At 41.2% G+C, this 13,197-nt stretch overlaps 1 protein-coding gene across 1 annotated transcript in view; it reads left to right on the top strand.

Moving 5' to 3' along the window:
• LOC140493734 (spondin-1-like) overlaps positions 1-13,197 on the top strand; it is a 334,053-nt gene that overhangs the window by 243,931 nt on the left and 76,925 nt on the right. Inside the window, exon 7 of the mRNA XM_072592548.1 lies at positions 10,404-10,468. Coding sequence (XP_072448649.1) covers positions 10,404-10,468 — 65 coding nt within the window. The remainder of the gene's footprint in view (positions 1-10,403; positions 10,469-13,197) is intronic.

Raw genomic sequence — 13,197 nt, 5'->3', positions numbered from 1 at the left:
GTCATGGTCATCATACCATGCAATGCCTCTTTTCCAGAGATATGAGACTGGATGTTGTGTGGAGATGTGCTTTTCACCCCAGTGCAAAAGGGAAAGTCAGACTTGAATCTATCGACTCAGAATCTGGCCAGCCCACACCAATATTGGACTCAGTTTAATCAGAGTTGGACTTCCACTGACAATCTGCAAGGAAGTCTTACTTGAGAGATATCCCAGCCAAAGTAATTAGCCAGCACCAGTATCAAGATCAAATTCTATCCACTGCTGGACAGAAATCCCAAGCAAAAAGAGCGATGGAACTTGGACTTTAGAGAAGTCTAGAATTTTGAGTGAGCCAGCCTGCTAACCCACAAAAGAAGAAGTTTGGAACTGGGTATTAGGTACCAGGTGGGCAAGGTTAAAGGGGGAAGGTACAATGTGGACAGAGTGTGTCCGATGGACACGGGTGAATTTCCCCCTGAAAAGGCCTGACCCTACCTTGCTGAAAACTGGTAACTTACCACCCACCACTTGTAGAGGCAAAATAGTGTTGAAGGAAGAATGAGGTCTCTTCAAGCGGCTACTGATCGGTCACTTAATTGACTAAATTGGCCCACAGATTTGTAAGGCTGCCTGACACATTCCCTGTCATATGTAACATGAGAGACAAGTCAGAAGTAGGTGGGTAGATGTTGCAAAGACCCACTGCAGTTTCAACTATCCCAGTGAGAGCATCCCTACCAACCAACCCTATGAACACAGGCAAGGTCCCAAATTGATACCCACTATCTGAGAACAAAGAGAACTGCAAAAAAGAAGTTCAACTGAAATGTAGAGCACTAAAGTGAAGTGTTATTCCTGTACTGAAGAAGTAAAATGATATTGGAAAAGATTTCAGAACATAAATGTGGAAGCAATATTGAAGATAAAACAAAGTATGCATGAGGGACGATTGCAGCAATTTACCATCTATTTTCTGTATCACACTGCATGCCTTTGAGGAGTTTGAAGACATTGAGTTGAAATTTCCCAGCCCCTGAATGACGTGGGCATTAGTGACTCAGTTGGGAAAAATATGACAAGATTGGAAAAATGAAATTCTCTGCCAGCGAGCAGCAGTAGACCATTTCTGCAATCAAGGTTTGAACAGTGAGATGTGAATCCCACTAGAGATGCCAATTTGCATGCATTGACACTTCATTAGTACCTAACCTTACATCATTAACATGCAGTTCCCTACTCTCCCACATGCTGGATAGAATCTCAACATTGGCAAACCCCGACATGAAGGTCAGAGCAGATAGCAAGAGGCTCCAGTTTACAGCTTACTCCTTGGATAGTAGTCTGCAAGTTCTCAGGATACACTCCATGGGTAATGACAGACTGTACCACACCTGTCCATGGAGCTTGGCATCAGGCACATACTAGCCTCCCCATTATCAACATGGTGACTCTCAGACATACAGAGAATAGGGTTGTCCACTGGAGAACTGAACCTCAGGGCTGCACGCTTTCTAACTTTATTCCCTTTATCCCTACTTGGATGCTCGCCTCATCACTGTCTTGCCTTTTTATGCTATGCCAATCCAGTCACAGCTTGAAGTACATCTGTCTTGCCTTGCCGTTGAGTGCAGACACCAAACCAGTTTTTATCATGGTTATCAGCAGTCATCAGTCAAGGGGATGGACATGTTGCCCTGTGGTACTGTACTATACCCATATCATATGCTATCAGCTGATACCGAACTTGTGAAGGGCAGCTCCTGGTCAGCAGCATTTGACCTGGTGCTTGTTTGAACTTTATATGTGGTACCATTGCCCAGTGATTATGGCAGTGGCAAGAACTTCTGTCATTGCTGAGTCCAAAATTGAGTGAGTGGGCACCAGAGAGCAGTGGTGCACACATAGTGAGACAGACTGTGGAGAATTGTGTAAGATAACTTGCGAGAGCTCATGGAGAGAAAGTCTCCAGAGAACCCACTGAAATTGTCAACCAGTCTAACAGGTGTGTCTCATCCAAGAGCCAACTCAATTACAGATCATACATTATTTAATTAGATCAACGGGATATTTCACATCCACCACAGACTTTGACGATCCTGGTAAATATTCTCACAACTTGAACAAAATCGTTGTTTCAATGCTGGCAGAAATTAGCCTGCACTTAATAACAGTTAAAGTAGGAATAAAATAAAATTAAAATGGAAGAACAAAACGTTGAACTGGACGTTTTAGTGCAGTAATAAGGGAGTGCTATTCTGAAAGGCCTGAGGTCCTAGCAACTTAGCAGTTTCTTTTCTGGAACATTCACATTCACCGCAGCAGGCATGAAAGGCGCTATATTGATGCAAACAGGAAAGCTGTTAGATTGTTGCAAAAATCCAACTGTTTTATGGGTGTGCATCATGAAAAAGAGAAAACGGCCATTTCTTATCTCAGAGCTTCACAAAGTGACAGTCAAGTCTCCAAGTGGCGTCTCAAGCTGAAATTTGGTGGTTAAAATCCGGGTCAGTAATGGGCACGGAGCTCTTATGTAGCTGTGCACCGACTTTCAAACACAACCATTCTCACAGCTCCTCCCTTCAGTGCTAGTGCACTTCTCCCACCCTAGGTCTCTACCCAACTCCATTCTTGCAGGTCTCTTCCCCCCTCCAGCGGAAGATTTATCCCACCTCATCCTTTGCTTTCCTAGTGCCACACTCTGTGAACTAGCATCTCTTGGACACCAAAGGCTGCATCTTTGATGGCTGCTTCTCAAGAGTTTTATTTTCTGATTTCCATGGGATGTGGGAGTTGCTGGCCAGGCCAGCATTTAACATCTGTTTCTAATTCTCCTTGAGGTGGTGAGTTGCCTTCTTCAATCGCAGCAGTCACAGAGTCATAAAAACACACAGCACGGAAACAGACCATTCATTCCAACTCGTCCATGCCGACCAGATATACTACATTAATCTTGTCCCATTTTCCAGTATTTGGCCTAAATCCCTCTCAACCATTCCTATTCATGTACCCATCCAGATGCCTTTTAAATGTTGTCATTGTACCAGCCTCCACCACTTCTTCTGGCAGCTCATTCCAAGCACACACTATCCTTTGTACGAAAATGTTGCCCCTTAGGTGCTTTTTAAATCTCTTCCCTTCTCACTCTACACCTCTGCCCTCGAGTTCTGGACTCCCCCACCCCAGCAAAAAAGTCTTTGTGATGTGAGCACACTCAGTGCTATTAGGGAGGGATATCCAAGATTTTGACCCATTGGAGGAACTGTGATATAGTTCCAAGTATAGAGAGTGTGGGTGGGTGTTGTTGCAGATGGTGATGTTCCCATACACCTCCTGCTCTTGTCCTTCTAGATGGCAGAGATTGCAGGTTTGGACGAAGCTTGTTATCTCTTTTATGGTTGTTGGATCAACAGTTCCCACCCTTGCATATCTTAGATTTCTTAAAGATAAAAATCAAGCAACACATCCCCAACTTCCCCTGTTAATACCTAAGATTTGTTGGAATGTGTTCTAAGTGGCCTAAGCATTTAGTGGAAAATTTGTCTTTTTGCAGTTTGAAATTAAGACCATCCTGTGGTTCCTTTTTTGCCAAATCAAGAATGTTCAGTCTCTGCATTTAATTTTTCTGTGAAGAGCTAACTTGTGTGATTCAGTGGAAAGTATGCAGATGCTACAATAACCTTACAGAATGCTTCCAAGTCAGACGGTTAATTGCAGTGGTCTAATGCAGAGTTCCTGGATGGAGCAAAAGCCTGTGTAGCCCCTTGCAGCCTGTTGTGTCTAATCCAGGATAGGTTATTAGATTTCACCTGTGTGTATTAATGGTGCTCAATTGTCAATGACTAATTTATGAGACCCATCACTGTAAATGGATGGAAATGTCTCTCAGGAAAACTGATTATGTTTAAACTCTACCAGATGCTTGTCAAATGGGAATGATGATGGACCTTGTTAATCCAAACTGCTCTAACTCCTCCTATTCTCCTGATATCACTTTTATTAAGTGTTGATCCTTCTTATTCTAGTGAATTCCGAAGTGTTCACGTTTTCATTAATTTTAATTTCATTCTCACTACGTGATACAAACCAAAAGGGCATTCATTCGGGAAACAAGTCACATTGCTAGTTATGAGTGATTTTTCTTTTTGTAGATGACATAAATTGGAGAGGGAGTTGCAAGAGGCATTTTAAGTGGGCAGAGGCATAGCAACTGGGATTGTTGCATGAATGTTTCTGACATCTGTCTTGTTTCCACCAGAATAAAGGTGCAACATAAATCTCATAGTTCCCATCTCATGCTGTGTTATTCAGTTATCACCTGAACACAAAATCTCAAAGTCCAATGTCCTGTCTCTCATTCTTCTTCACATATTGAAAGTAATACCAATCAGGCTCAACTGTGACTCAATGGCGCCAACTATATTTATACAGTTAAAATGTTGTGAGTTAAATTTCAGTTCAGGTGAGACTTGCTCTCAAAAACTTGTTTGACACTTCATTACAGTACTGGAGGAGTGTAACACTGTTGCAGGTGTTTCCTTTCAGTTGAGATGGTGGCTTGAAAAGATGGGTGTAAAAGAACCCATGGTACTATTTTGAAAAAGAGGCAGTAAGTTCTCCCCAATGTCCTGGCCAATATCAATGCTTCAGCAACATCACAAAAGATTATTATCCCCTTGCTATTTTTGGGAGCCTGCTGTGTACACATTGACTGCCATCTTTCCTACACTTCAACATTGACTATGCTTCAAAGTCGTCCTTTGGCCACAAAATGTTTTGCGGTGCCCTGAGGTTGCAAACGTTTCTATATAAATGCAAGTATTCCTTTTTTAAAATTAATTTAGTAGGAAGGTTCAAATCTAATGTTCCAACCCTTTTTTTCCACAACATCTTCCATGACTTGCAGGGCTTATTGCCCCATTGTCATTGAGAGGTTTGTCCTGTGATGTAAAGGCTAAATAAATTGAGTCTGTACTCTTATAGAATCCCTACAGTGTGGAAGCAGGCCGTTTGGCCCATCCAGTCCACAACAACCCTCCGCACAGCATCCCACTCTATCCCTGTAACCCTAATCCAACTAGCCTCCACACTATGGGTGATTTTAGCATGACCAATCTGCCTAACCGGAACATCTTTGGACTATGGAAGGTAACCTGAGCATCTGGAGGAAACCCATGCAGACACAAGAAGAATGTGCAAACTCCACATAGATAATCACCCGAGTGTGGAACCAAACCCAGGTCCCTGGTACTGTGAGGCAGCGGCGATAAGCACTGAGCCACCTTACTCTCTCAAATTTAGAAGAAAAAGATGAACACTTTTTACAGTATGAAATTCTGCAGAGCTTGATAGATAGTCACTGACGGGTTAACAGACCATTATCCATATGTTGAATAAAGCAGCAGAGGATTTTATTGTCCATCTACAGGTAACAAACACAGGTGTTCATTTCCCCTCTGGGATTTTCTCCTGTCCAGAAGACAACTCTCACTGGGCAGACCCAGTGCATGATATTCTCTAACTAACCTATTCACAGCTTTGGAGCAGGTGGGCCTTGAGTCCAGGCCTCCTGACTCAGAGATGGAGGCACGAGGAACACAGCTCTTTTTTTAAAAGAAACCGAAAGAACGGTGGACGTAGGTAAAAAAAACACAAAGGTAGAAATTAATGGAAAAACTCAGCAGATCTGACAGCATCTGTGGAGAGAAATCAGAGTTAACATTTTGGATCCCATGAACTGTATTTCTCCCTACAGATGCTGCCAGACCTGCCACATTTTTCCAGGAAATTCCACATTTGTTTATTTTTAATATCCCGATATGCTCTTACTCACAAAAGAACCTTTTTTTGTCCATCACCAAATCATTCATGGTATTTTTCACACGTTATCCACTATTGCTAAATCACATGTATTTCAAATTAAATCAAATTACGTACATTGCCCGGCAAGGGCAATGCAAACTACCAAAGGTGAGGGAGAGGTAGGGGGAGATGGAGAGGGCTAATTCAAAATAAGTTGGTCGAGGAGATAAAGCACTCTAACTCTTGCAGTTCTCACTTTTCTTGAAAAGCATGGAGAGTATCAGTGGTCACACATACTCCCTCCGCAATGACTCCCAATTACATGCCTAGTCGCAGAAGAAGGGCAGACAGCTGACACTACAACCTGCTCTACTGCCCACAGCCTGGACCCAATCAATAGGCAACTTTCCCAGGTTCAGGAGCAGGCCCATATGAAAGTCATTTGACTTGTCCATACCACTCCACAATGGATTCGGAACCCAGCTTGATTTTGTTTTTAATTTTCTTTTTTTTTTCTTCTATATGTGGAAGTGTTACCACACACAAGCCAATGTTTTTTTTCTTACTAACATATCACCTGTGGTTTTTTTTTTAATCTGTTAACTATCACCACTAAGTTGCACATCTTCCAATTGAAAGAACATAGCCAGTAAATACAAAGTCGAATGAGCCATCACATGGTCCCAATCAACTCTAGACCTGTTCTATTTGGAATATTAGGCCTCTTGAAAAGCCATGGCAGTGTCCCTACCTCTAGGCTAGGAGGCCTAGGTTTAAGACCCACCTCCTCCAAGTGTAAAACATTTCCGAACAGATTGACTCAAAATATTCTGTGTGACACTTATAGCTCTTCTGGCACAGTAGTTGTCCCTATCTCTGAGACTGCATGCACAGATTCAAGACCCACATACTCAAGAGATGCCTTATATCTGAACAAGTTGATTAAAATATACTTCTAAGGACTTTGTGTTGCAGTGATAGTGCTCCACCTCTGAACCAGGAGGCCTGGGTTCAAGTCTCTACTGCTCTAGAGATGTGTCATAACATCTCTGAATAGACTGATTAGTCAATATCCTTCTGTTTTAGCTTTAAAGGGACCTGTATTTCTAACACTGACCATGGAAAGATTGATTCTGCTGGCTGGGGAATCTAGAATGTGAAGGCGTAGTCTCAAGTTAAGAAGTCAATCTTTTAAGGATTGAAATGAGGAAAAAATTCCTTACTCAAAGAGTTAAGAATCTATAGATTCTTTCGAAGAAATAATTGTTAAAGACTATCAGTGCCTTTTCAGACTCTTTTCAAACTTGGGTCATATCGAGCACAATGAGCCTTTAGTTGTCACCTGCATTTCCTAATTTAAAAGAACATTTGAGAAACACTAATGTTTTAGGAAGATTCTGCAAGTTCCTGTAGTAACCATTCATTCCCAGAAGGGAGATAATAAATAATGAAAGGTGCATTTTCACACTGTTTAGTTCTCCCCACAAGGACATATTCAATAATTACATTTTGTATAATCTTACAGAACTTTACAGATGCATTCCAGCTTTTAATTCAGTGAAAATGTTTCCAATACAAGAGACAGGGTGCTGTCACTTAAAAATAGCTGCCCTAATCTATTTCTGTGGGTACAGATGCACTCGCAGCAACAAAGAACAGGAGGAAAGTTTTGACACAAGTTAACATAACAACTCTTAATACGTTTCCAAAACTTTGCAATGTACAGTGTATCAAGTAACAGGGGTTAAACAAAACTTGATGGACAACTAAATTGCTAACACAATTAAGAATAACAGGACAAAAGAACAGTACCTGAAGGGAAACCAGAGCTGGGTAAGTGGCAATTACATAAAAGTAGTAAGTTAAAACGCAATGAAAATTATCCAAAATTCCACACACAGTCAGCACTTTGAAGGCTTTCAGGTCAGAAATCATGACTAAAACTGGATGTAAAAGACATGTGTGCTCCTCAATAGTTTAGAAGTGTAAAGAAATAGATTACCCCAATCTGAAGAGTCTCAATCAGAAGTTCCAGATAAAAAGTGGTTAGTTAAAATCCTGAAGGAGTTATTTGAAGCTGAGAATATCTAAACTCAGTTGTGTGAAGACTTATAGAAGAAGCTCCCACATTCTCCAAAATCAGAGTTCAAGCATCAGTTAAATAAGTATATACAGATGTGATCGGGATGTGTGTAAAGAGTGCTGTGGGAATCAGCTGGATGACATTTAGCTGTGTATTTCAAAACTTTTAAGTTTATGTTAAATGTAAATAGTTTACTTTATTCTTATTTGTCTTCATTTGTTTTGTACAATATACTTGTTTCATTGATTTTTACGATTATTCATTAAAACCAAAGAATAAAAAAAACTATCAAGCCAAATTTCAATCTGTGACCTGATTTATCCAATCTTAATTTCAACTGGGATCATGACGCAGGGTCATTGCAGAGAGGTTGCATTCCATGTTGGAAGAGTCTATGACCAGAGGGTGTAATCTCAGAGTAAGGGCCAGGCAACTGAAGACAGAAATGAGGATGATTTTCTTCCCTCAGATTTCACATGAATCTGTGGAATTCTTTACTACGGGGGCTATTGAAGCTGGATCATGAAATACGTTCAAGGCTGAGATAGACAGATTTCCAATCATTAAGAGAATTGAGTGGTATGGGGATAAGGCAAGAAAGTGGAATTAAAGGTTATCAGATCAGCCGTGATTTCACTGACTTGCAGAACAAACTTGATGGATCAAGTGGCCTATGTCTGCTCCTATGTGTTATAGTCTTTCAGAAAATGGTGAACATTATTTTGGTAAATATGAATAAAATTCTTAAGAGAATAGGTTTCAGTTTTTTTTTTATTTTTATAATCACTCGGCTTTATTAGCATCACTTTACTGTGCAGAAATTATTAATTAATGCTCTCCCACCATTTTCTTCTATCCCATTATTCTGGGAAGAATTTTAAAAGTACTGGCCAGTTAAAATAAAACTCATTATTGCTAGGGTGTAAAGTGCAAAACTTATCAGTGAGCAAATCTGTAAATTTAAGATTTCTAAAGTTGTAATTTAGGGACATAGAGCCATGCAGCATTGAAACAGGCCTTTCGGCCCACCATGTCTATGCCAACTTATCTCATTTATCTGAATAGTATTTTAAGTACTCATCCATCTGCTTCTTCAGTGCTGCAAGAGTATCTGCCTCCACCACACTCTCAGGCAACAGGTTGCATATATTTACCATCCTCTGGGTGAAAAACCTCTTTTTGCATATCTCATCAAAGCCAATTGCTCCTCACTTTAAACTTATGCCCTCTGGTCTGAGACACATCTGTCATGGGGAAGATCTACTCTGTCTGTGTCTCCTCATAATTTTGTACAACTCCATCAGATCACCCCCCTCAGCCTCGTCTGCTCCAAGATAAACAAACACAACCTTTCCTCTGAGACTTTTTATCCCAGGCAACATCCTGATGAATCTCCTTTGCAGCCTCTCCAGTGCAAATATGCCCCTCCGATAATGTGATAACCAGAACTGCACACTGTATCCGATCTATAGCCTACACCTAATGTTTTATTTTTTTAAATTATCAAAAATTTCCTACAGCATGCTCCCCAATTTCTTGTTTTCTCCATCTCCAGCCTCTTGCACATGTGCTTGCATATTAGAAGCTATGCCTTCAGCCATTCAGAATCCTATTCACTCGAATTTCCTTCCCTAACTATTACAATTCCTCCTCAATTCTTTCTTCCTTCAAGGCTCCCTGAAACTCAGTAAGTTGCTGATTGCCCCTCCTAATCTCTCTTCCATTTACTTTCATTTTCCAAGATCTTTGCAGATTGTCATGATTTCCAACGCTGTAAGGCACTTTCTGGATTCAAATCATTGTGGCAAGCAAGAAAAGCCAGAGTTGAGCAGAATTGGTTTTGTCGAGAGGTTCACTAAAACATGGAATGCTTTACCATGATTGGTTAGTCAAATTGAGTCAAACCAAGTCTTTAAAGCAGGATTTATCTGTATAAGGAAAGAGATATGAATTATTGTTGAGTAGACAATGGCAATGTACAGAAAAGATTGCTGTATAAGGATATCTCTGAGGAAAGATTAACATACTGGGAGAACACCTTTCTCCACTCTTTAAAATTATGAAGGGATGTGAGAGGATTGTCTAATCAAATATGTTTCCATTTGTGGTAGAATGCAAAATTAGGGGTTATCAATACAAAACAGCATGTAAAGATGTCAATTAATAATTCAAGAGAAACCTTTTACAGATGGAAAGATGCATTACCACAAGGATTGGTTGATGCAATCATCATAGGGGAAGCTAAGTAAATGTGTGAAGAAGGAGGACAGAGTTATGCACATAGAGTCAGATTAAGTATAATGGGAGGAGGGTTGGTTGGAGCTGTTGGGCCTAATGGTCTGTTTCACTGACCTAAATTCAACATCCTTAAACATAATGGGTCCAGTGTAGGGCAGGATGTGGTATGATGGGATGAACGGACACCTTCAACTCTAAAGATTTTTAGATCTTAGCTTCATGGTTTTTTTTTCTATGGGTTTGCTGAAAAAATTAATCGCATGGAAGTCATTGACTTTCCTTTTCTTGTTTATTTCTTCAGGGTGAGAGTGTTTTGACTGTCATCAAGGCAAAGGCTCAGTGGCCTGCTTGGCAACCTCTGAATGTGTAAGTTACATCTCAGTGTTCTATCATTTCCAAACTGTATGTTATCTACAACATAGTAGGAACTTCATCTTTGACACTGGAGCTTTATGTTCAACAAATGTATATTCTTGCAGATAGAGTCATAGAGTCATAGAGATGGACAGAGCAGAAACAGACCCTTTGGTCCAACCTGTCCATGCTGACCAGATATTCTAACCAACCTAGTCCCACCTGCCAGCACCCAGCCCATATCTCTCCAAATTCTTCCTGTTCATATACCCATCCAGATGCCTTCCTGTTCATATACCCATCCAGTTGCAATTGTACCAGCCTCTGCTACTTCCTCTGGCAGCTCATTCCATACATGTACCATCCTCTGTGTGAAAAAGTTGCCCCTTAGGTCTCTTTTATATCTTTACCCTCTCACCCTAAACCCATGCTCTCTAGTTCTGGACTCTCGGACCCCAGGGAAAAGACTGTCTATTTATTTTATCCATGCCCCTCATGATTTTATAAACCTCTATAAGGTCACCCCTCAGCCTCCACACTACAGGGAAAACAGCCCTGGCCTATTCAACCTCTCCCTACAGCTCAAATCCTCTAACCCTGGCAACATTCTTTTAAATCTTCTCTGAAACCTTTCAAGTTTCACAACACCTTTCCAATAGGAAGGAGACCTGAATTGCGCGCAATATTTATTTCAATTTGGAAGGAAGAAACATTTGCTCCTTTGCTTGAATAATGTACAGTTGGCTGGCTTACAATAAACATTCTGCTGAATTTTTAGAGGGTTGTGATGAATAGTCTGAAACGCAACAAATTTGGAGACAGACCTTTCAGGAGTGAAATTGAGAACATTTTCTTTACTCAAAACGTTTTTGGATAATAGGCAGAATAATATTTATTATTCTCCATCTAGTGGGTTTGCCCATGAAGGAAGAATTGCTTTGGGTGGTCTTTCCTGCACCTTGCTGCTTCCCATGACCTCTTTGTATCTTTGCAGTGGGATGGGCAAACCCAATCCAGTCAATAAATGCTGTATCCAGCTGAGGCTCTGAGGTATGGTAGAAGGTTGGAACTTGCTTCCCTCGGTCAATTATTCATTATAAACCTGAGATCAACCGAAATTGAAAGAACTGCGGGTGCTGGAAATCAGAAACAGAAACAGAAATTACTAGAAAAGCTCAGTTCGGCATCTGTGGAGAGAAATCAGAATTAACATTTTAGGTCCAGTGACCCTTTCTCAGAGCTGAGGAATTTTGATAAGTTTGATAGATTTTAATAGATTTTTGTAATCCAAAGTTAGGAAGTGGTATGAGGTGAAGCTGGGCATATGGAATTAGGTCAAAGATCTAGTCGAAGGTAGAACAGACTGGAGGGAGTAAATGTATCCTTCCACTGCTTTGTTCCCAGAACATAATAGAAGAAAAGTAAGAAAAGTGCAAGGGTTTTAATCTTCGGCCTGGAATAGAACAAGGAAATATAGTGCATAAATAGTGCCTTTTTTATTTCACTGAATAATTGTTAGTGTAATGAGCTTCATGGAAATCGATTACCACAATTCTTAACCCTTATAGGAGGGGCAGGTTAGGGGATCTGAAGCATTAGTTCTAAGGAAGGTCCTCAAATGTTATGACTGTTCCAGCTGTTGTAGGTAAGAGATTAAACAGTGTTTCTCTGTTAAAAACACAGCCAATTGTAACAGAGTGAATAGGGGCAAGCTAAGGTCACTGGCTAAGGTTGGGGAGTCCATGTCAAGGGCTTCTTAATCCAAAATTCTCACAAAAAGCATGGAAACAGTTATTGAGAAAACTTTCTTCAAACAAGGAGTTGCTGAATCATAGGCAGAATTGGACCACTCCCATGCAGATTTGCAGATGGGAACGAGGACCCTAAAGATTTTCAGACAGCCTTGGTTGTATTGTAAGTTACATTGGGATGGGAAAGACCTAGACCTCGTAATATCTCCAACTGAAGTCCTTTTGTAGATAAATAATAACCAACCGCCCACCCAGCTCAGTCTTTAGACTGATAGAAGGTGTTCAGCAGCAGGGAATAACCCATAACGTTACCCTGCTCAGGCATTGGGTGGGACAGGAGTGCTGACTGATGTAAGCTGATGACCTCGAAGAGAAAATGGATGTGAGGAAATTGGCCTCACTCCAAAACTTAGCTGACAGGTCAGAGACAGCAAATGAGACCCGGGAGATTATCAGTACCGTTGTATTGACATACTATTTAGTACAGATGTTTTGAGAGACTGCCTGTCATGCTCATTATTGAGGAATTTTCAGGGGGAAGGAGGCCTCCCTATGAAAGGTATCCTTATAAATATCATCTAACATCAAAAACATATCCCAGCTGCCCACATGGCAGCACACTGCACATGCATTCAGCCAAATATAATGTGAGAAACGTGGGTGCTTGGGGGGGGGGGAGTTAGCCCTCAGTTCAGTCAAGGGGAGTCCACTGTCAGTCACAGGCATAATCTGCACATAGTCCAGGGTTTGGCCATGGTCAGACATCCATTTGGAATGTTCACAATCAGGAATCTGTCCGATTACAGTCCAGGGATTTGGCAATGGTCAATCCTGTAGGGTCAACGGCAGCTGCCAGGGGATCAAGCAGCCAGGGAGCTGCAAACACAATCGTCAGGGGTCTGGTTAGTCCTGTCTAGGAGCTACTCATTGAGGTCAGTCAGAGATCTAGGGCAAATGGTGTCCGGGAGAAGGGGGGTGGGGGGGTGGGGG

This window comes from Chiloscyllium punctatum, chromosome 22, assembly GCF_047496795.1.
Source record: "Chiloscyllium punctatum isolate Juve2018m chromosome 22, sChiPun1.3, whole genome shotgun sequence".
NCBI classification, from domain to species: domain Eukaryota; kingdom Metazoa; phylum Chordata; class Chondrichthyes; order Orectolobiformes; family Hemiscylliidae; genus Chiloscyllium; species Chiloscyllium punctatum.
The sequence above is the reverse complement of the archived record's forward strand: the minus strand, read 5'-3'. Positions and strand labels throughout refer to the sequence as shown.